Consider the following 23,088-nt stretch of genomic DNA (forward strand, 5'->3'; position numbering starts at 1 on the left):
GTCATATCAGTGTTCTCAATGTGGCAAAACGTTTACAAGCGAGAAAGACCTTATAGTACACCAAAGAGTTCACACTGGAGAGAAGCCATATCAGTGTTCTGAATGTGATAAAGCTTTTACAGTAAAGTCACATCTTAACAGACACCAGAGGACTCACACTGGAGAGAAGCCATATCAGTGTTCTGAATGTGATAAAGCTTTTACACGGAAGTCAAGTCTTATCACACACCAGAGTATTCACACTGGAGAGAAGTCATATCAGTGTTCTGAATGTGATAAAGCTTTTACACAGAAGTCACATCTTATCAGACACCAGAGGATTCACACTGGAGAGAAGTCATATCAGTGTTCTGAATGTGGTAAAGCTTTTAAAGTAAAGTCAGATCTTATCAGACACCAGAGGATTCACACTGGAGAGAAGCCATATCAGTGTTCTGAATGTTATAAAGCTTTTAAAGTAAAGTCAAATCTTATCAGACACCAGAGGATTCACACTGGAGAGAAGTCATATCAGTGTTCTGAATGTGGTAAAGCTTTTACAGTGAAGTCACATCTTATCAGACACCAGAGGAGTCACACTGGAGAGAAGTCATATCAGTGTTCTGAATGTGATAAAGCTTTTACACAGAAGTCAGATCTTATCAGACACCAGAGGATTCACACTGGAGAGAAGCCATATCAGTGTTCTGAATGTGGTAAAGCTTTTACAGTGAAGTCACATCTTATCACACACCAGAGGATTCACAGTGGAGAGAAGCCATTTTAATGCTCTCAATGTGACAAAACTTTTACAGTTAATGCCGGTCTAATCTATCACCGGAGGATTCACAAATTTCTGCATAGATTAAATTCTGGAAGAAAAGAGATATTAAAAAAGTTTCAGGTGTCACAAGTTAGTTTCACATCCCCAATGTCATCCCACAAGCTAGAGAAGAAGGGAAGATAAAATGTTACCTTAAAAGAAACAAACTAAAATCTGAGCAAACTGGAATGTAATGATTGGATGAACTGAGTTTAGTGCTTATGTCCATCAATACACAACTAGAAGGGATTTAAATATTTTATCTTTTGATAATTTTTTTAAGATAAGCATCAATAACTGAACAGCTTCTCTCATTATTCTCATCTTTATCTTTTTTTATGGAGCTTTGAATGAACATGCAATGCATTTTCATGATTCACCAACTGAGTTGTGTTTCCAAGCATTTTCTTCATTTCTGGATCCTGAGGTAATACATGACCAGCACTGCCTCAGTACCAGAGACTAGGATGGGGTCTATTGTCATCTTACCAAGTCTCTGAAGCCTCAGTGGGAGAGTCCATTCCAGGTTCTTCTGACTATTGATACATCATCAGCCAGGCTTGAGGTCTCCAGCTAAGCCCACCTTGTCCATTCCTCCCATTACATTTTCCATCTCCTCTCCCATTATCAATGCCTTCTTTCCACATTTCATCTCCTCTCATTATTATTATTATACAGGATTTATGCTGCCGACAGTTTGCTCAGCGCTTTACAATATAACGGGAGACAATACAGCAACAATAAAGTTCAATACAAGAGGGATAGGAGGGCCCTGCTCCTCGGAGCTTACAATCTAGGAGGGAGGGGCTAGTGGTACAAAAGGTAGTAACTGTGTGGGATGGACTGGTTGGAAGAGTAGAAGATTCCATTATTAGCTGAGGGCAGGATATGCTTCCCTAAAGAGAGAGGTTTTCAGAGATCGCCTAAAAGTGAGCAGAGTAGGCGATAGTCTGATAAATTGGGGTAGAGTGTTCCAGAGGATAGGGGGGAAGCTCTGGAGATGAGCATGGGAGGAGGAGACAAGGGAGCTAGAGAGCAGGTGGTCATGTGAGGATCGGAGAGTACGGTTTGGGTGATATTTGGAGACAATATTGGTGATATAAATTCATTTATAACTCTGCCCCAAATTACATGTTATTGTTAATGTTTTGAATTTTATCCATTGGTCAATGGGAAGCCAGTGGAGGGATTGGCAGAGGGGGGTGGAGGACACTGAATGGAGGCCAGTGAAGGGATTGGCAGAGGCGGGTGGAGGACACTGAATGAAGGCCAGTGGAGGGATTGGCAGAGAGAGGTGGAGGACACTGAGTGAAGGCCAGTGGAGGGATTGGCAGCGAGGGGTGGCTGATACAGAATGGTTAGTAAGGTGGATGAGTCTGGCAGCAGCATTCATGATAGACTGAAGAGGGGATAGCCTGCAATGTGGTTGGCCAATGAGGAGGGAGTTTCAATAGTTAAGGCAAGATATAACAAGGGAGTGAATAAGTTTCTTACTGGTTTCCGAGGTTAAGAACGGCCATATCTTGGAGCTGCTGTGGAGGTGAAGTCTACAAGATTTGGACAGTGGATTTGGGACTGAAGACAGATGGGAGTCTAGGATTACACCTAGCACCTTGGCATGAGGGGAGGGACTGATGATTTTGTTATTGATCTTGATGGAGAAGTCGGGGGAGGGGGAACAGGCTGGAGGGAATACTAGGAGCTCAGTTTTAAAAAGATTGAGTTTGAGGAAGTGGAGTGACATCCATGCCGATATGTCGCTTAGTAGGTTAGTAATGCGAGAGAAGACTGAAGGAGTGAGGTGAGGAGGAGACTGAAGGGGTGAGGTGAGCGGTAGAAAGATAGATTTGTGTGTCATTAGCATAGAGATGGTACTTAAAGCCATGGGAGTTTATAAAGTGACAAAGGGAGGAGGTGTAGATGGAGAAGAGTAGGGGTCCAAGGACAGAACCTTGAAGAACCCCTACAGAAAAAGGGAGTGGAGAGGAGGAGGCAGAGTTATTGGTAACGCTGATGGAGCGCTGCGATAGGTAGGAGGAGAACCAGGAGAGAGCAGAGTCTTGGAGGCCAAAAGAGTTGAGTTTTTTGAGGAGGAGGGGATGGTCAACTCTATCAAAAGCTGCAGAGAGGTCAAGTAGTAAGAGTACTGAGTAGTGGCCATTGGTTGGGATGAGTACGGAGTAGTGGCCATTGGTTGGGATGAGTACGGTGTAGTGGCCATTGGTTGGGATGAGTACGGAGTAGTGGCCATTGGTTGGGATGAGTACGGAGTAGTGGCCATTGGTTGGGATGAGTACAGAGCAGTGGCCATTGGTTGGGATGAGTACGGTGTAGTGGCCATTGGTTGGGATGAGTACGAAGTAGTGGCCATTGGTTGGGATGAGTAAGGAGTAGTGGCCATTGGTTGGGATGAGTACGGAGCAGTGGCCATTGGTTGGGATGAGTACGAAGCAGTGGCCGTTGGTTGGGATGAGTACGGAGCAGTGGCCGTTGGTTGGGATGAGTATGGAGTAGTGGCCATTGGTTTTAGCAATTAGTAGATCATTAGGGCGTTTTAGTAGGGCAGTTTCAGTGGAGTGTAGTGAGGGAAAGCCAGACTGTAAAGGGGCAAGAAGGTTGTTGTCGGTGAGGTGGGAGCTCAGGCGATTGTAGACTAGGTGTTGTAATAGTTTAGAGGTAAATGGCAGCAGGGAGATGGGTCTTAAGTTGTTCAGGTTGGTGGGGTCCAGGGAGAGCTTTTTAAGTATGGGAGTGATGTGCGCATGCTTTAGAGGGGAGGGTAAGGCACCAGTAGAGAGGGAGAGATTGAAGATGTGAGTGAGGGAGGATAGGATGGAAGAAGAGGATGACCGTAGTAGTTGTGAGGGGACAGGATCCAGTGGGCAGGTAGTGAGATGGGCTTCTGAGGAAACCTTAGTGACCTCTTTGGCAGTAGCAAGGTCAAAAGAGGAAAGTGTTGAGGGAGGTTTAGTATGAGGTATGCTAAGTGGGATGGATGTCTGTGCAGTGGAGATGTCCCTACGAATTGCATCAATCTTGTTTTTAAAATGATTTGCAATCTCGTGAGCAGTGAGTGAGGTACTGGGTGGAGGTGGAGAATGTTGAGAGTTAGAAGTAGAGAAGAGATGACGAGGACTGGATGACAAGCTATTGATGAGAGTGACAAAGTAGGCTTGTCTGGTAGCATGGAGGGAGGAATTGTATGTTAAGAAAGCAGATTTATATCGGGTGAATGCTTGGTGAGATTTGGTTTTACGCCACATTCGCTCCAGCACACGACTATGTCGTTTAAGATCTCTGGTGTTGTCAGTCTGCCAAGGTTGTAATGGTCGGGGCCTGATGCTTCATGTTAGAGGAGCAAGTGAGTCTAATGTGGATGAAAGTGAACTGTTGTAGACAGCAGTGTCCAGGTCAGGGCAGGACAGGGGAGAGATTCTGTCATAGAGTTGGTCAGTTGCAGAGTGGAAGGGAGAAGGGTTCAAGTTGTGAAGGTTTCTGCAGGTGATTGCTGATTGGAGGGATAGGTGTTTGAAGATGAGGAGACTGTGAAGGTGATGAGATTGTGATCATAGAGAGGAAAGGGGGTGTTTGTGAGGTTGTAGGATATCATCTCATGGGTGACAACCTTTCAGGCAGGTCTGTGTCTGTGACACCAGCTAGAAATAAGTCTATTCAGTGAGAAAACAACATCCCAAGCTGATGCAGGCCTTCCAATACTGAGTTACTGCTGATTTAGGGGATGTATTCAGCAGTAAACCGTAAGCCCAGCTGGCCACTTGTGTTCCATGTGGTTCTGCCAAATGGGATTCCATCAGGTGAAGATCAGAAATCCTTGTTCCATGTTTTCTCTTTCCAGATATTACTCCTCTCCATAGACTAATCACACAATACAACTGCCAGAGATCTGAACTTACAAAGTGCTGAGTGTGCGGTCATATTCCTACCACTTCTTCCGGGGGACTGACATTCCTCTGATTGGGGTTCACAATAATCACTCTGAGTGCACACATCTCTTTTTGGTGGAAAGTTTGTAAAGAAAACTTCTTCTCCCTGGAAATATTACAACGTTGGCACCAAAGTGTAACTATGGGCAACATCAATAATGACATTAATAATGAAATCTGTCATTAGCAGAGCAGGTTTTGTTTTTCCGAGTCTCCTATTGTTTTATGTTTTGTTGTCCCTCTCAGTAGATATTTTTTGTCTACTTCCTGTTGAAGACCAAGTCTTTTGGGAAAGATGGCAGTTGGAGGGGTCTGGGCAAATCCTATAACACTGCTGGGGGTGCTCACAACTGTCAGTTGTCATTCATATGGGGGTTGGACCTTATAGAGAACCTGTTGCTGTAACTGCTGTAGAAGCGTTAGCTGAAGTTGGGCTTTACTTGTTGTGTGTCTTACTTATAATCTATCTAAGACTTCCCTGTACAGGGTGACAACGCTGCTGTGTAATGTTCCTGCAGAATGATCAGGGTTGTCACCCTGTTACAGAAGGTGGGAAAATAACAGATCTACAGACAGGACCAACAGCTGATACAACTATGTTGCAGAGGGAACTCTGGGAATGCTAATGACAGATTGCATTACACATTCAGTTAGCAGACTTCCTGCTGTTGGTCTGATGTTTGAATTGTGTTCTGATATTTACTGTCCTGCTGTAAAAGGTGTAAATGATCGCCCGCATGTTTCCTGTAGTAGCAGGGACTACAAACTCATATCAGGAATAGTAGGATGGGTACCTACCCAAGGGGGTCACATTTTTGGATTTGGGAGAAACATTTCACATGGTTTCTTTCCATTAATGACACCGACAAGGGGAGTCTCACTTCACTAACAATAGGAGAGCCAATCACAGGCCAGTAACATTTCATGGTGTCTCAATGTATTGCAGAATATTTAATCCCCATTGGTCCAATGGATTCCTAGTCCTTCCAGATGATATTGCGTCTTGTGTGGAAGGAGCGCCCTATAATGGCTTCCCTTCAATTCCACCCATAGCTGTACTTTAGGTCATGTTGCCCCTCCCCCATATCTGTAAGGGAAAGCCTCAATTTCTCCCAATACTCCCCTGGCCTTCCAGTGAGAAGAAACATTTTCTCTGGAGTGGAGATGTTTTATGCAGTGAGCCCTTCATAGACGGGATGGGGAATCTAAGTAATCTAAGATGAGTAAGATGAACCGGTGTACTGGAGTCATGGATCAGATAACCAATGACACCATTGATGGTATAGCAGAGCTGACAGCAGAAGTGGCTCCATCACCTAAGGTGGTGTCACAGAACTACATGGCGGCTGACTATCTCTCAGAAGATCAAGGCGGAGCCTACAAACTGGTGTCAGAGACTGTTGTACATTTATATTAGATCATGAGGATCTCAGAAGGAGATATCTACACAAGGTAAAGGAGTTCCAACAGTCACCTGGGTGGGAGGAAGTGGGATCCATTTTCTTGGATGGGTTTAGTTGGAACTTGGTTGAGTAATATGGTGGCTTTGCTTCTTAGGCCATTAGTTCCTACTATAGATTTGATAATAATTGTATACATTGTTGCTGTTGTGTCTTTCGCTGCCAGTTGATTTTGCTTGTTTATGCACATGATTATATTCACATTGTTAGAACAGAAGATTATTTAAAGCCCCCTTTTATTTTCTGAAAGCAGAGACCCTGGAGAATAAAATGGTGGTGGTTACAATTTTTTATCACACAATATTAGCACTGCTGTCTATGAAATGCATATTTTCAGCAAAAAACACTAACAATAATTCCAGTGCAGAAAAACACAATATATGACCCAATTTGATGAAAAATGAAAGATGAGGTTGGCATCAAGTATATAGATACCAAACATGTCAAGCTTTAAAATGTCATGTGCTTGTGAAATGGTGACAAACTTCAGTACCAAATATTGTCCATAGGGGACGCTTTAAAAGCCTTTACAGGTCATCAGTTTATATAGTGAGCCATGAATGATGGCCCTAGAGTTATTCCTCTCCCTCTGGTGTGTGCAGAGATATGTACAATGTGTAGTGTGAGTGATGATTTCATAAGTGGGTGGGGCTGGTATTAATGAGGGGTGTGTCATATGTTAATCATTTCTTATAATAGATGATATAAATGGTATAAATAGATCCTTGAAATGTAAACAATCTATCTCTTTCCTTCTGTTGTTAAAGTGTCACATGTATATGATGAATAAAGTTGGATGATATTTTCACCGCACAATACCGTGGTCTGGGTTCTTCTACAACACCCCCCCAAAAATGTCCTCTTCCAGTTCTAGGAGTCTGGTGGAATGGGACACAAGCTGATAGTATATCTTAGGCCCCTTGTACATGGGGGGTCCGGCCCCTGTGGGTGCAATGCTGGCATTATAATACACCTGGTAGGCACAGGTACAGCGTCCAGCCCCGCTGCCTGCAGCCTGTCAAAGTCTACACTACAGCTGGACGGGGCTCAATGCTGCACCACGTTTACCTCGTGTTTAGGGCGCTCTGTGTTCAGGGAGAAATGGCCGCCATCCTGATCAGACAAAGCATAGAGCAGATGTAGGCCGGTGCAGTCTGCTTCTTCCCCTGTAGGTGGCGCCCGACCAGAGTGACATCCCAGCCTGGAGAGGAAGTCGGGGGACACTTGGCTTCTCTGGGGTTTCCCGGTTCCTGGAGACGGCGTGGAATTAAGGGGTCAATGGAGTCCTGGGGACATTTTTTGTTCTTTGTTTACACCTTTTAAAAATCATTTTATTCCTGAAGATCACTGAACCCCAAATCTGATGTATTCTTTGATAGCAGACACCCTATATAATCCAATGTTGGGAGTTGTCATTTTCTATGTTACATGATATTAGCACAACAGTTTATGAAAGGCAACATTTCAGGAACAATATAGTAACGTTTATTTCTGAGCACATAAATGCAATTCATGACCTATTTTCTGGTGAAATATAAAAGATGAGGTTGTGCCGAGGAAATGGGATTCCCAACATGTCAAGCCGTAACACTGTGTGCACTTGGAACGCTTTAATAGCCCCTCCAGGTCATCAGTATAGAGTTACACAGGAGCACTGGTGCTCCAATCATTGCTCTCCCTCCAGCGTGTGCGCTGATATGTAACGTGTGTGGGGGTCACTGTGTTCCTATGTAGGCACCCCAATGTACATGTCACGTCCTGGTCTGTGTATAGGAGGTCCGCTGAGCTCCCTCTGTCCTTCCCAGTGACACCCACCATGACAGCACCGGGCTCTGCTGTCCAACATGGTGTCAGGGGGGAGGGGCACATCTCAGTGGTGGGAATGATAGGCGACTTCACAGCCACTTGTATCACTTCCACATGACAGCCGACATTCGGATTTACTAAAGTCCTCACACTCCCGGCTGTATAGCGGTGGGCAGTGTGGGGGGGAAATAACACGACTGCAGTATTGTTAAAAATCCAAATCCCCAGCAAGTGGCTGCAGGTTCATATTTTACCACCCCCCTATCCTGGCACCCTAAGATGGTTGCCTAAGCCTCCTTAAGGTGGTCATTGGATTTTGGGACCTGTATGTGGCAAGGCTGCCAGAAAGTCTGTCACTTGGGGTGTCCTCATACTGGGGAGAAGTAGCAGAATGTGTTTTGGGGTGTAATTCCACATCTCCCCATGGCGTGTGCCAGAAATAGCTCATTAAATGACAACTTGGTGTAAATAGATTTTGTTTTTCATTTTCCAATAACTTATGGCAAAAACTGTAAATGTTCCATGGACACAACATGCCTCTCAGCACATACCTTGGGATGTATCCTTCCCATAAAGGGGACATTTGGGGATGTTTGTAAGGTCCGGGCATTTTACTGCCTCAAGAAATGTGATCGGCAGTCAGAAAGTAACAGCGACGTAAAAGCTGCATAAATTCCATTCTATATCCCATAGTTTGTAGACGCCATAACTTCACACAGACCAATCAATATCCACGGATTCAGCTATGCTTCTACCAAAGACACGGAGCAGAATACACGTTGTACTACATGTATGAAGAAATCTGATTTTATGGGATATGTTTTATAACAAAGTAGAAGATATTTGTTTTCAAAATTAAAAAATAACCCCCCCCCCAGTGGTGATCAAATATCACCAATAGAAAGCTCTATTTATATCAGTGAAACTTGTGTACAGTGTAGCATGACCGCACAATTGTCAGTTAAAGTAGTGCAGTGCTGAACAGAAAAAAAATTCCCTGGTCATGAAGGGGGTAAAACGTTCCGGAGCTGAAGTATGTAATAAATCTTCCTGTCATCGTACAGTTTGGTTTCATTTTCTTACATTTCTCAGGATGCCGTTCTTCTGAGCTCCACAAGTGATCACACATATACAGAGACAGGAAGTGATGTCAGGCACAGATGGGAAGTGATGTCAGGCAAAGATGGGAAGCGAGCTCAGGCACAGACAGGAAGTGATGTCAGGCACAGACAGGAAATGAGGTAAGGCTCAGATGGGAAGCAATATCGGGCACAGACAGGAAGTGATGTCAGGCACAGGCGGAAAGTGAGCTCAGGCACAGACAGGAAGTGATGTCAGACACAGACAGCAATGTGGGGCACAGACAGGAACTGAGGTCAGGTACAGGAAGTGATATCAGGCACAGACAGAGGTCAGACACAGAAAGGAAGGATGTCAGGCACAGACAGGAAGTGAGGTCAGGTACAGGAAGTGATGTCAGGCACAGAAAGAAAGGATGTAAGGCACAGACAGGAAGTGAAGTCGGGCACAGACAGGAAGTAATGTGAGGCACAGACGGGAAGTGAGGTCAGGCACAGATGGGAAGTGATGTCAGGCGCAGATGAGAAGTAATGGGGGGACAGACAGGAAGTGATATCAGGTACAGGAAGTTATGTCAGGCACAGACTGGAAGTAATGTCAGGCGCAGACAGGAAGTAATGTTCGGCACAGACAGGAAGTGATGTCGGGCGCAGGCAGGAAGTGATGTCGGGCGCAGACAGGAAGCGATGTCGGACGCAGACAAGAAGTGAGGTCAGGCACAACCAGGAAGTGATGTCAGGCACAGGCAGGAAGTGATGTCAGGCACAGACAGGAAGTGAGGTCAGGCACAGGCAGGAAGCTCCATGTGGGAGGAATTATAGAGGAGACGTTGCTGGAAGTGTGAGCAGAGGAGGTAATGAGATTGTATTTGATCATATCTCCCATCACTCTTCTTGTCAGGCTCCGGTCACAACAGGAACTGCATGTTTCTCATGACTCCCCACAGCCGGTTTCCTCCTGCATGGGCCAATCGCACTGCACTTTGTGAATGGGCCGCCATCCTTTGGGACCTGGGGGGAGAGAGGGAGGAGGACAGTACGGGGCCCCAAGTACTCATCAGTGAGGGACACTCACTTCCAGAGACTCTCCGCTCTCATCCCGGACTTCACTTCTATAGAAGAAAGGAGGAAACTCCAAATTCTACTGGGAGAAGAGGAGCCAATGGGGGAAATAGCTGTACCACATGTGACACCATGCCACAGACTGAGAGGGACATGAAACACTGAGGACTTCATAATCCTTCCCATGGACCCCTCCCCCTTTATATTTCCCCTCTTCCCATACAAACTGCTTTGGCAATGCTACAATGTCATTTGTTCCTGCCAATAAAGCTCATTGAATTGAGAGGGAAAGAGAAAGAAGGAAAGATGGTGTCACTAATCATGGTGGGACGCCTCATTTGCGGAGTTCCCGGTTTTGTCCTCTAACCCCCCCCCCCCCGGTCACATCCAGCTTACAGTGAAGTCGTACGATTTCCAAGTCGGGGGAAATGCCGATTTCAGGAGTGACACCGATGTCTATGCCAATCCCACCAATAGTAGTGCAGGGACGACTTTAGAAATCGCTGCGACTCCCACCAAGTCACACCCCCCGATATGACCCGTCATTGTGGGCAGTAGGGGGCGACTTGTGATCTGCAAGAAGCATAGCATGGAAATGGCATGCCGAGTGACACCCCATGTGACCGGGGACTAAACACTGAAAGAAGTGGAGTTCTCTCTCAGCCCACCTCTCTCTGTATTTGTTTCTTCCATAGAGAAAACCCCGAGAGTCCTGGATGGGAATGATTGGTTTCCACAGAGAGACAATCAGCAGAAAGAAATGTCCTGTGTTGGTGGTGTCTCTGGAAGGATAGAAATGTCCTGTGTTGGTGTCACTGGAAGGAAAGAAATGTCCTGTGTTGGTGGTGTCACTGGAAGGAAAGAAATGTCCTGTGTTGGTGGTGTCACTGGAAGGAAAGAAATGTCCTGTGTTGGCGGTGTCACTGGAAGGAAATGTCCTGTGTTGGTGGTGTCACTGGAAGGAAATGTCCTGTGTTGTGGTGTCACTGGAAGGAAAGAAATGTCCCGTGTTGGTGTCACTGGAAGGATAAAAATGTCCTGTGTTGGTGGTGTCACTGGAAGGAAATAAATGTCCTGTGTTGGTGGTGTCATTGGAAGGAAAGAAATGTCCTGTGTTGGTGGTGTCATTGGAAGGAAAGAAATGTCCTGTGTTGGTGGTGTCACTGGAAGGAAAGAATGTCCCTGTGTTGGTGGTGTCACTGGAAGGAAAGAAATGTCCTGTGTTGGTGGTGTCACTAACAAGGTTGTCACCAAAGCAGAAGTGGAAGGGATGGAATCCTGGTTGGTTCTGGGTTCTGATGTCACAGAGAAGGAGGGACAACGTCAGTTCCTCTGTGTCTGCTCAGTGCTCAGGATGCCACCAGTTGGATGAGTCCCGGCTCCCCGGTGGGATGGGAGAGGCCAGGAAAGGTGACAGTGGGATGGGGGGACCCTCTTCCTCCAATTGTGGAAGGGATGGAGTGGCTGTATAGCTGCTGAATCTCCGGCTGATCATTGTGATATGGGGAGGATGCCGGCAGCTGCTTGTGGTGGGTCCCTCTCAGGCTGCTTCCCGTCTCCTACTCCTGCTGGGATCTTACTCTCATACTGCTTATCTCCTGCTTTCCTTTCCTTGGAAAAATCCCCTCAGTGGAAAGAAAATTGCCAAAAATAGTGCTTTATTTTTTTAAAAACAGTGCTTTATTAAAATACCAGTTGCACTTACATTTAAATAGTGTAAAAAACGCTTTTAAATCACCAAAAATACATCAACAGCATGCCAAGCACTGCCTGCCTTGTGTAGACCTGTTGTCCTCGAATGGCCAGTGACGTCGTAGCCCCTCCCCTACGTGTTACGCCGCTGGTCACGCGGCTTCATTAGGGGCTACGACGTCACTGGCCATTCGAGGACAACAGGTCTACACAAGGCAGACGGGAAGCAGCCTGAGAGGGACCCACCACTCTTCATATAGTGCAACAAACATCAGTCCCATTGAGTGGACAAAAAGCATTATTAGCCTGTTACAGGCTAATCTGGAGGTGAGCGCACATCTTATACTCACTAAAGAAGTCACCTGGAATTATTGATTTGATTTGAATCACTGGGAAAAGTCACATATATTTTTTTCATTGAAGACTAATTAATGTTTTTATATTTTTTTTATATTATATATTTTTTTGTATGATGAGCACGGGATGACATTTTGATTTCACACGATTTTCTGTTTTTCACAAGTTTATTAATATTGATTTTTTGATATATTTATTGGAAATATGTATTGATTTAATACTCAAAAACAATATGTTGCACTCCTTCTTTATGTTTTTGACTTCCCTGGACTTTGTTGACTCAACATAGCAATTCCCTATTCATCACAAAGTATAGAAATCTCCTTTTGGCTTCGAGCACTTTTGATCCTCTATTATTCACAATAACTTGTTTGCCGACATTTTTTTTTAATGTGGGGTCCTGCATTTGGACAGCACCAAATGCTCCCCTTGACATTTACAGGTCAGGATATGCAGGACTTGAGGAACCTCCTCCCCCATCATCTTTGGACATAGTCTACAATGGGGAAGTTCCCTCTACATCCTCCCCAACCATCACCTGCATAGGGGACACACGCACACGCACACACACACACTTCCACAAACAGGACAGTACCACTATGATGACATATATCAGATTGTGTACAACCCTGACCTCCTGGGTATCCATGCCACAGTATCACGTACCTGATTGGAGACTGAAATGACGAGGTCGGCCTCACTTGAGGTGGAACAGAGGGTGTCTAGGGACCAGGGGGACAAGAGCGCCAGCAGATGTTGTTTGCAGCACTTGCAGCTGGAGTCCTTAAAAGACTGATGGACCACCGATTCAGGAACAGTAGTGATATGCAGAGCTGGTGTGGTAGATCACCAGGCGTGCACCAGAGGAAGGCAGGAAGCTGGGATGGGAGACAGGAGCAATGTCATAGGAATAGCCAGGGTCATCAACAGGCGGACAGCGAGGTACCAAATCATAAGCAAGCCAAAGTCAGGAGCTGAGGTCAGGAACAAGTATCAAGTAGGAGAGTAATCAGGAGTCGAGTCAGGAACAAGCCGGGTGAGCAACAAGGAAATCACACAGGATCGAGCAGGAAACGGGGAACAGCTGAAGACCAGTCAGCGCTCAGCAAAGGCAGAGGCAGCCTTTAAATAGTCCATCTGGCGCCAACCTTCACCATGCGCATGATTGCGCATTTCTGTGTGCATGCGCATTTCTAATTGCCAGCCATCTCACGGGAATTCCCTTACATACAGGTAGTAGTGATAGTCGCTTGTACCAGTGGGTATTCTTTAGTTTCCCTATATATATATATGCATACTACCCGTGGGGTCTTAATTAGAGGCCCACTCTCCCAATTACTCTGTTATGGACAAAGGTTACCCTACTACTGGAGTCCTGTAATGCCTGGGCTTGAAGCTGATTTATCTCTGTCACTTTGTAGTCACCCCTCAGATCCAGGTAGGCAGTACAGACTCTGAGTGTAGCAGGACACCCCCTTATCACTTCATGGGCTCCTCCTTTAGGTACACTGAGCCTGGATATGGCCCTGGGAGTGATACTGCCAACACAACACATTCTCATTCTTTCGTGCTGGAGCATAACTTCTGGGATGGTAGCTCCCTGACTCGTGAGTGCTTGTTCCTGGCTTTGGTGAAGGCTTTCTCTGCACTGGCAAGGCTCCTCAGGATTTGGCAGATCCAAGCAGTTCCTCTACTATGGTGTACCGTTCCACCAGTAGGTCCACCACTAATGGTTCTTCATGGCTGACCCAGTGCTGAAGTTCACTAATCAACACCCTCAAGTAGTCCATGATGACTCCATTCACAATCTGAGGTCTTGTCAGCTTTTCTAGCTGAAACCACTTCATGGTAAGTTGCAATTCCATTTGGGAACATGGTGACTGGCTGGTCCGATACCTCCAACAACGTATTCTGTGTGCCTGGACAGCAACAGTCACTCCCAGGCAGGCCAAAATCTCTTCATTTAGCATTGCATAATCCTTGGCATCAGCTAGTGGCAGGTCATAGTAGGCTTTTTGCATCTCCCTTGACAGGAATGGGGGTTTGCCCATTGGTTCTGAAGTCACTCCTCTCTCGGCCATGCATTCAAGTTTTATCAGGAATCATCACAAGGAGTAAGCTTTTGCTGGAAATGGCTGACCCTCCTCATCACTGGATTGCTAGGGCAGCAACAATATTCAGATGCTCCACTACAGTGACCAACTGGGTCTGCACAGACTTCCTCCAACTTATAATTTCATTATTTATCATTGTATGCAGAAATTTATTTTTGCTGTAGTGATTCTTTGGGGGTTTTGTCAAATGCTTTTTTGGTGGGCCGTATTATGTATTTCCATTATTTTTGGGGTAGAAACATATTTAGCCCTTAGAACTATCAAGGCTCACATGTCTGCCCTGTCTGTCCTCTTTCAACATTCTCTTGCTGCTAATTCAGTAATATGTACCGTCACCCAAGAAGTTTGACATTCTCGCCCCCCCATTTAGCCCTATTCCAATTGCAGTAGCTAAAGTGGTTCAAAAGCTACAGGTAAGTAGACGCCGGTTTGTTATTTTAAAAATCAGTTATTCTTTCCAATGTCTTTACAGCTAGTATTGTTGATGTTACAAAGATCCACATTCTGAACCTATTTGTGACATATTTATGACATTGTTATCCCACAAGGTGATCTTACTTGTGGCCGTCACAATAAAGTTGTTTTGAGACCAAGGATCTCCTTTTTTTTTACCCAAACTGGTCTCTGCTTTTCACCTTAATGGACAGATTGCATTCCCTTCCCTGTGTCTAATGGTACTTCACCTCGAGCAGACATCTCCCCATTGTCTGGATATGGTGGAGATGGTTGGGGTTTACCTATCGGCCACTGCTTTTTTTTTTTTTCCCCTGTTTTTGTTATTTGAGAAGGTCCTGAAAGAGGTTCTCTGTGTTCCAGATCCACTATTTCTAAGTGGATTTGATAGGTTCCAAATGGATTCAGCAGATAGTTTTTCAATTGATTTGTATAGATTTTATAGGTCACATTGAAGGTGGAAAAAGTTCTGAGATGATTTGTATGTCTAATTTTTTTTCAGCGCAGAAACCTGACATTTTAACAGGGGTTGTGTAGACTTTTTGTATCCATTGTATATGTTATGCCGCCTGGCAGAGTCTCTAGCAGCCCACCGCACGGACGCTCTCAGGGCGCGGAGTCTAAGTCCCAGCCTGCTGTTCACCAGGGCCCCTGATGGTGGGGATGGACTTGGTGCAGACTGAGACCAGGTCGCGACCCCCGAGTGCGTCCTGCGGTGGTAGAGAATACTGACAGGGGAGTGCAGGAACGGAATCTACTTTGGAAGAGGCAGACAGATACACTGGTCTGATCCAAACCGGATGGATGGATGGATGGTCGGGTACGGTATGCGTGGTCAGACAGGCCGGGTCGGTATTATGCGGGCAGCGAGGTACAGAGGAGCGAGCTAAGAATGGTCAGGTCACAAGCCAGGTTCAGCAGGATGCGGGCAAATACAGTACCAGGGATCAGACAGAAGAGTAGTCAGGCAAGCCAGGGGTTAAACAGGAGAAGAGCAGGATCAGGAACAAGCAGAGGTCGGCAACGGAGTATACAGCACACAGGAACAGGATACAGGATACAAGATACAAGACCAAAGGGCAACTAACATACCTGTTCCTACGTTTAAATAGCCCGCCTCCCGCTGTCATTGGTGTCAGACGCGCGTCCGTGATACCGAGTGCGCATGCGCGAACCCCGCCGCTGCCATGCGCGGCCAGGTCCTACCGCCCGCCGGGTAGAGAGAGTTGGTGTTCTGCGCATGCGCCCCCCGACGCGATGCCGCAGAACACCTGGATCCTGACAGATAGGCGGCTTCACAGCCACTTGTATCACTTCCACATGACAGCCGACATTCGGATTTACTAAAGTCCTCACACTCCCGGCTGTATAGCGGTGGGCAGTGTGGGGGGAAATAACACGTCTGCAGTATTGTTAAAGATCTGAATCCCCAGCAAGTGGCTGCAGGTTCATATTTTACCACCCCCCTATCCTGGCACCCTAAGATGGTTGCCTAAGCCTCCTTAAGGTGGTCATTGGATTTTGGGACCTGTATGTGGCAAGGCTGCCAGAAAGTCTGTCACTTGTGGTGTCCTCATACTGGGGAGAAGTAGCAGAATGTGTTTTGGGGTGTAATTCCACATCTCCCCATGGCGTGTGCCAGAAATAGCTCATTAAATGACAACTTGGTGTAAATAGATTTTGTTTTTCATTTTCCAATAACTTATGGCAAAAACTGTAAATGTTCCATGGACACAACATGCCTCTCAGCACATACCTTGGGATGTATCCTTCCCATAAAGGGGACATTTGGGGATGTTTGTAAGGTCCGGGCATTTTACTGCCTCAAGAAATGTGATCGGCAGTCAGAAAGTAACAGCGACGTAAAAGCTGCATAAATTCCATTCTATATCCCATAGTTTGTAGACGCCATAACTTCACACAGACCAATCAATATCCACGGATTCAGCTATGCTTCTACCAAAGACACGGAGCAGAATACACGTTGTACTACATGTACAGTTGCAAGAAAAAGTATGTGAACCCCTTGGGATTACGTGGAGTTTTGCATGAATTGGGCATAAAATGTGCTCTGAACATCATCTAAGTCACAACAATAGAAGAACACAGTCTGCTGAACATAATACTACACAAATATTAGATGTTGCCATGGTTTAATTGCACATAACATGTAAACATTCACAGTGCAGGGAGGAAAAAGTATGTGATGCCCTTGCTTAATGACTTCTCCCAGAGCTAATTGAAGCCAGGAGTGAGCCAACCTTGACTCCAATCAGTGTAATGATATTGGATGTGTTGCTGACAGCTGTCCTGCCCTTAAAAAACACACACCTGTTTTGGGTTTACTGGTTTCAAGAAGCACTGTCTGATGTGAACCATGCCTCGCAGAAAAGAGCTCTCAGAAGACCTACGATCAAGAATTGTTGACTTGCATGAAGCTGGAAAGGGTTACAAAAGTATCTCCTTGAGCCTTGATGTTCATGTGTCCACGGTAAGACAAACTGTCTACAAATAGAGAAAGTTTAGCACTGTTGCTACTCTCCCTAGGCGTGGTCGTCCTGTAAAAATGACTGCAAGAGCACAGTGCAGAATGCTGCATGAGGTAAAGAAGAAGAGTGTCAGCTAAAGACCTACAGAAATCTCTGGCACATGCTAACATTTTTGTTGACACATCTACAATAAGGAAAACATGAAAAAAGAATGGAGTACATGGGAGGACACCACGGAGGAAGCCATTGCTGTCCAAAAACAATATTGCAGCACGTTTGAAGTTTGCAAAAGAGCACCTGGATGTTCCACAGCACTACTGGCAGGATATACTGTGGACAGATGAAACCAAGATTGAGTTGTATGGGAAGAACACCCAACACTATGTGTGGAGAAAAAAAGGCACAGCACACCAACATCAAAACCTCATCCCCACTGTAAAACATGGCGGAGGGAGCATCATGGTTTGGGGCTGCTTTGCTGCCTCAGGGCCCGGACGGATTGTTGTCATTGATGGGAAAATGAATTCCAGAGTTTATCAAGACATTTTGCAGGAAAACGTACGACCATCTGTCCACCAACTGAAGCTCCGCAGAGGATGGGTGATGCAACAGGACAATGACCCAAAGCATACAAGTAATTCAACAAAACAATGGCTGCAACAGCACAGAATACACCTTCTGGAGTGGCCCAGTCAGAGTCCTGACCTCAACCCGATTGAAATGCTGTGGCATGACCTTAAGAGAGCGATTCACACCAGACATCCCAAGAATATTGCTACACTGAAACAGTTTTGTGAAGAGGAGTGGTCCAAAATGACTCCAGATCGTTGTGCAGGTCTGATCTGCAACTACAGGAAACGTTTGGTTGAGGTTATTGCTGCCAAAGGAGGGTCAACCAGTTATTAAGTCCAAAGGTTCACATACTTTTTCCTCCCTGCACTGTGAATGTTTACATGTTATGTGCAATTAAACCATGGCAACATCTAATGTTTGTGTAGTATTATGTTCAGCAGACTGTGTTCTTCTATTGTTGTGACTTAGATGACGTTCAGAGCACATTTTATGCCCAATTCATGCAAAACTCCACGGAATCCCAAGGGGTTCACATACTTTTTCTTGCAACTGTATGAAGAAATCTGATTTTATGGGATATGTTTTATAACAAAGTAGAAGATATCATTTGTTTTCATAATTAAAAAATAACCCCCCCCCCCCCAGTGGTGATCAAATATCACCAATAGAAAGCACTATTTATATCAGTGAAACTTGTGTGCAGTGTAGCATGACCGCACAATTGTCAGTTAAAGTAGTGCAGTGCTGAACAGCAAAAAAATGCCCTGGTTATGAAGGGGGTAAAACATTCCGGAGCTGAAGTAGGTAATACATCTTCCTGTCATTGTACAGTTTGGTTTCATTTGTTAGTAAAATGCAGTCCTCCTCATTCCCTGGGTGCATTCACATGTAAATAGGGAAACCAATATGGTCGCTGTGCTCGGACATCCGTCCCCACGTGACCGGTCCGGATAAACGCATGTGAGTGGAAACAGTTTGCTATATGGAGTGTCATAAATAAATGGTATTACACTATGGGAAGCTCTGTTTGTGTCCTATATGACGTTTGAGAGGAGGTGGAGAGGAGGTCCTGTGATTCCTTACTGAGCTGCTTGGAAGCAAAGGATTACCTGGAGGAGAGTTATAGCCTTGTGGCCCTTTGCGGGTTGAGTTGGGGAGGTGAGCAGGCATTGCTGCCATTGGAGGATTTCTTCCCTTTCTTTTTTATGAGCACTAGAAGTGAAGAACACTGAGTGTCGTTTTCACCTTATTGCATGGACTGTGTTTGTTCATTTATGGACACATTTTCATATCTAAACATCACAAGTTTTAGTGGATTTTTTATGTAATAGTTTATTATATGGTTTTTTCACAATTAATCACTTATGTTTGATTGAGATTCACTATTTATGAATTTTTTATATTCTGTTAGGTTGTCACATTGATTATTGGAATTATCACATATATATATATATATTATTTAACACAGGTTTTAGATAATTTTATCACTGTTTAGTCGCATTATCATGGATTTTCTATTTTTTATTAATGTTTGATTTGAAGAAATAATTTATGGGCAAGGAAAGATTTTTTTATTTTTATTTTTATTTTTATTTTGGTTTTCTATTGCACTGTGTGCGTATTTAGGGATTCATTCTAGCGCTTCACTATTTTTGTGTTTGATATTTTATCACCTATTGGTTAAGGCAGAGTGATAGCAGCTGTTAGGATAGGGACTCATCCATACTTAGCGCAGGAGGATATTCCCATTCAATAGACAGGAAGTGATGTTAGGCACAGAAAGTAAGGGATGTCAGGTTCAGACAGGAAGTGATGTCAGGCACAGAAAGGAAGGGATGTGAATCACAGACAGGAAGTGAGGTCCAGCACGGGTAGGAAATGATGTCAGGCACGGAAGGAAAGTGATGTCAGGCACAGGCAGGAAATAATGTCAGGTACAGACAGGAAGTGAGGTCCAGCACAGGAAGGAAGTGATGTCAGGCACAGACAGGAAGTGATGTCAGTCACAAACAGGAAGTGTTGTCAGGCACAGACAGGCAGTGAGGTCAGGCACAGACAGGAAGTGTCCTCGGGCACACACAGGAAGTGATGTAAGGCACAGACGGGAAGTGATGTCGGACACAGATGGGAAGTGATGTCAGGCACAGACAGGAAGTAATGTCAGGCACAGACAGGAATGAGGTCAGGCACAGACAGGAAGTGATGTCAGGCACAGACAGGAAGTGTCCTCAGGCACAGACAGGAATGAGATCAGGCACAGATGAGAAGTGATGTCGGGCACAGATGGGAAGTGAGGTCAGGCACAGACAGGAAGTGAGGTTAGTCACAGACAGGAAGTGACTTCAGGTACAGACAGGAAGTGATGTCAGGCCCAGACAGGAAGTGAGGTCAGGCACAGAGAGGAAGTGATGTTGGGGACAGACAGGAAGTGATGTTGGGCACAGACAGGAAGTGACATCAGGCACAGACAGGAAGTGATGTCAGGCACAGACAGGAAGTGATGTCAGGCACAGACAGGAAGTGATGTCAGGCACAGACAGGAAGTGATGTCTTTATTTTGTGACATTCATGCATTTGTAATTTTCATCTTGCCGTGGTCCGTTAATAAATCATATGCCATTCACTGAGGGGATCTCTGTACCCCATAGATCATTTTGCGCACTGTTACAGCTAGGGTTTTTTGCACTTCCACTCTTTATAGGGAGATAGTGTATACAGTAAATCCCCTGGGGTCTGTGGCATAGCTAGTAACCGGTATTGGGGTTCTGTGTATTGAGACTTCTCTGTCTCCTCCTTACTATGTGGTAGATCGCGGATCCACGGCAAAATGGCGCTGCCGTGCTCGCGCATGCGCAGTGCGTGTTTTTCTCCGGGAAAATGGCCGCGGTTTATTGCGCATGTGCCAATTCCCCTATTTCTGACACTGGCGTCGGTCACGCTCCTGTACAGTCTCCCCTCTGATGATGTGCCTTTAGCACGAAAGGCCTTAGGAGGAACTGTGCAGAGCGTGACGTCATTCCACCGCCGGAGCCACGAGGAGGCCCGGCGGTCATCACTACTGGGGTCAGTATTGCTGTATTTATCCTTTACATGATGTACAACATGCATACTGCCCTGCTGTTTTTATAAATAAACATTAGTGTTTGGACATACTACACTATTTTGGGCATCTGTTTTCTGGGGCTCCTGTCTGGAGCTTACACTCCCATAGAGAAAGCACTTTGCCATCCTGAGAGGAGGTTTTTCCTGAAGCACCTGGCTGACCTTAAGGGGACCCCCTGGACCTGTTATAGGAGTCTGTGATGACCTACCGTGAGGGAGATGCCTGGCTGCCTGGTTTCTGATGTACCCATTGCCTGTGATGCATAATCACACATGCGCATAACCCATGCGTTTCCGGTGAGTGCGCATTTCTGTTATTCTGACAGAGTGGAGGCCGTGGGAATCCGTATTTCTACAGTATATCATTGTAATACCAGTTTATCACCTTATTGACTTTTCATCTTTTTAAGCGCTGCACTCTATTATTTTGAGATTGATTGTTTATGTTTAAGGCATTATGGTTGCCTAAAGTGTTCCAGCTGCTGACATTTATTAGAGCGCTCACTATATATTTTATATTTACCAGTATTATAATGTTGGTATGCAATATTCCTCGGGTGTGCCTCTTGGTCTCAATAGAGGAGGAATTATTTACACCTCCTCCTATTACAAGTCATAGAGCAATAGTGAGGCTGCTTGACCATAAAAAATATTCTGATCTTGGCTATCATCTCAAACTCCCAGCAGACAACAGTGGATTGAGAAGGTGAACTCCACACTAACATGTGAAAAATGAACTCTCCAACATTGTAATTCCCCCAGGAGATGTATGTCTGGCAGAACTGGCTGGATACTCCTTGCTCACTCCTGGTTAGTTCTTCATAGGCTTTTAAAATCTTATCTCTTTTAGCCCCATAGAAGGAGAACGGCCAGTTGTATCCTACTGAATGGTAACTACATTGGAGACCCATACTTGGGGCATGATCCTGTAGACACGGGCCCCATTGATCGTTGTCAGCTATCTATGTATGTACTGGGGGGAGTTACTTGCCGTGTACAGCTGAATTGTTCTAGGTTGTTTCTTCTTTTCTCTGTTCATTTGTTTATAAAAGGTAAAAGTGACACCATAGACAAAGCAAGTTATTGTTCTGTATAATCTGTAACAGTGCCACAACCGCCTATACGTGAGAATGTATGACTCCATTGTCTGGGCTGAATGTTGGGAATACTGTGCGCACTTATAAACTTTCTTAATAAAATCTATTTGATTAAAAAAATACTGTAGATAATGCTGTACATATTCTTTCTATTCATAAGATATATTTAGTAATGAACATTAAAAATAGAAAGCAAGTTTATGGAGCCCTTTATATAGAATTCTATCTTTTTTCTTTCTCTACAGGTAGATTGATGAACCAAGTTTGTGGGACATGTTGGTCTTCATGAATACAGCTGAGTCACATGGAAAATAAAACACATGGATGTCTTAATTGACTGAAAGTCTTTACTGCAGTTCACTGGAGGATTCACACGGGATACAAGTCATATCTGTGTTCTAAAAGTCATGGTTTGGATGCTCTTCCACATTGATCCAGCAGGAGAAAAGTAATTTCAGTGTTCTGGAAGTGACAATGGCTTTACAATAAAGTCCAACCCCAGTATACATAAGAGGAGTCATTTCAAACTACTTGTTTGTAGATTTTACTATGGAGAGAAAATATATCACACAGCAGAAGGCTTGCAAGGGAGAGAAGCCATATCATTGTTCTGAATGTGACAAAACGTTTACAAGCAAGAGAGTCCTTATAATACACCAAAGAGTTCACACTGGAGAGAAGCCATATCAGTGTTCTGAATGTGATAAAGCTTTTACACAGAAGTCAGATCTTATCACACACCAGATGATTCACACTGGAGAGAAGCCATATCAGTGTTCTGAATGTGATAAAGCTTTTACAGGAAAGTCAGATCTTATCAGACACCAGAGGATTCACACTGGAGAGAAGTCATATCAGTGTTCTGAATGTGATAAAGCTTTTACACAGAAGTCACATCTTATCAGACACCAGAGGATTCACACTGGAGAGAAGCCATTTTAATGCTCTCAATGTGACAACTTTTACAGTTAATGCCGGTCTAATCTATCACCGGAGGATAGATTAAATTCTGGAAAAAAGGAATATTAAAGAAGTTTCAGGTGTCACAAGTTAGTTTC

At 44.9% G+C, this 23,088-nt stretch overlaps 1 protein-coding gene across 1 annotated transcript in view; it reads left to right on the plus strand.

The window, feature by feature from the left end:
* The window catches only part of LOC149470528 (uncharacterized), a 235,815-nt gene that overhangs the window by 144,729 nt on the left and 67,998 nt on the right, over window positions 1-23,088 (plus strand). Inside the window, 2 exon segments of the mRNA XM_089662539.1 lie at window positions 48-803; window positions 22,674-22,962. Of these exon segments, the coding sequence (XP_089518665.1) occupies window positions 48-803; window positions 22,674-22,962 (1,045 nt within the window).

Source organism: Staurois parvus, unplaced genomic scaffold (genome assembly GCF_062004578.1).
Source record: "Staurois parvus isolate SC_StPar_1 unplaced genomic scaffold, SC_StPar_1.0 ptg000039l, whole genome shotgun sequence".
NCBI classification, from domain to species: domain Eukaryota; kingdom Metazoa; phylum Chordata; class Amphibia; order Anura; family Ranidae; genus Staurois; species Staurois parvus.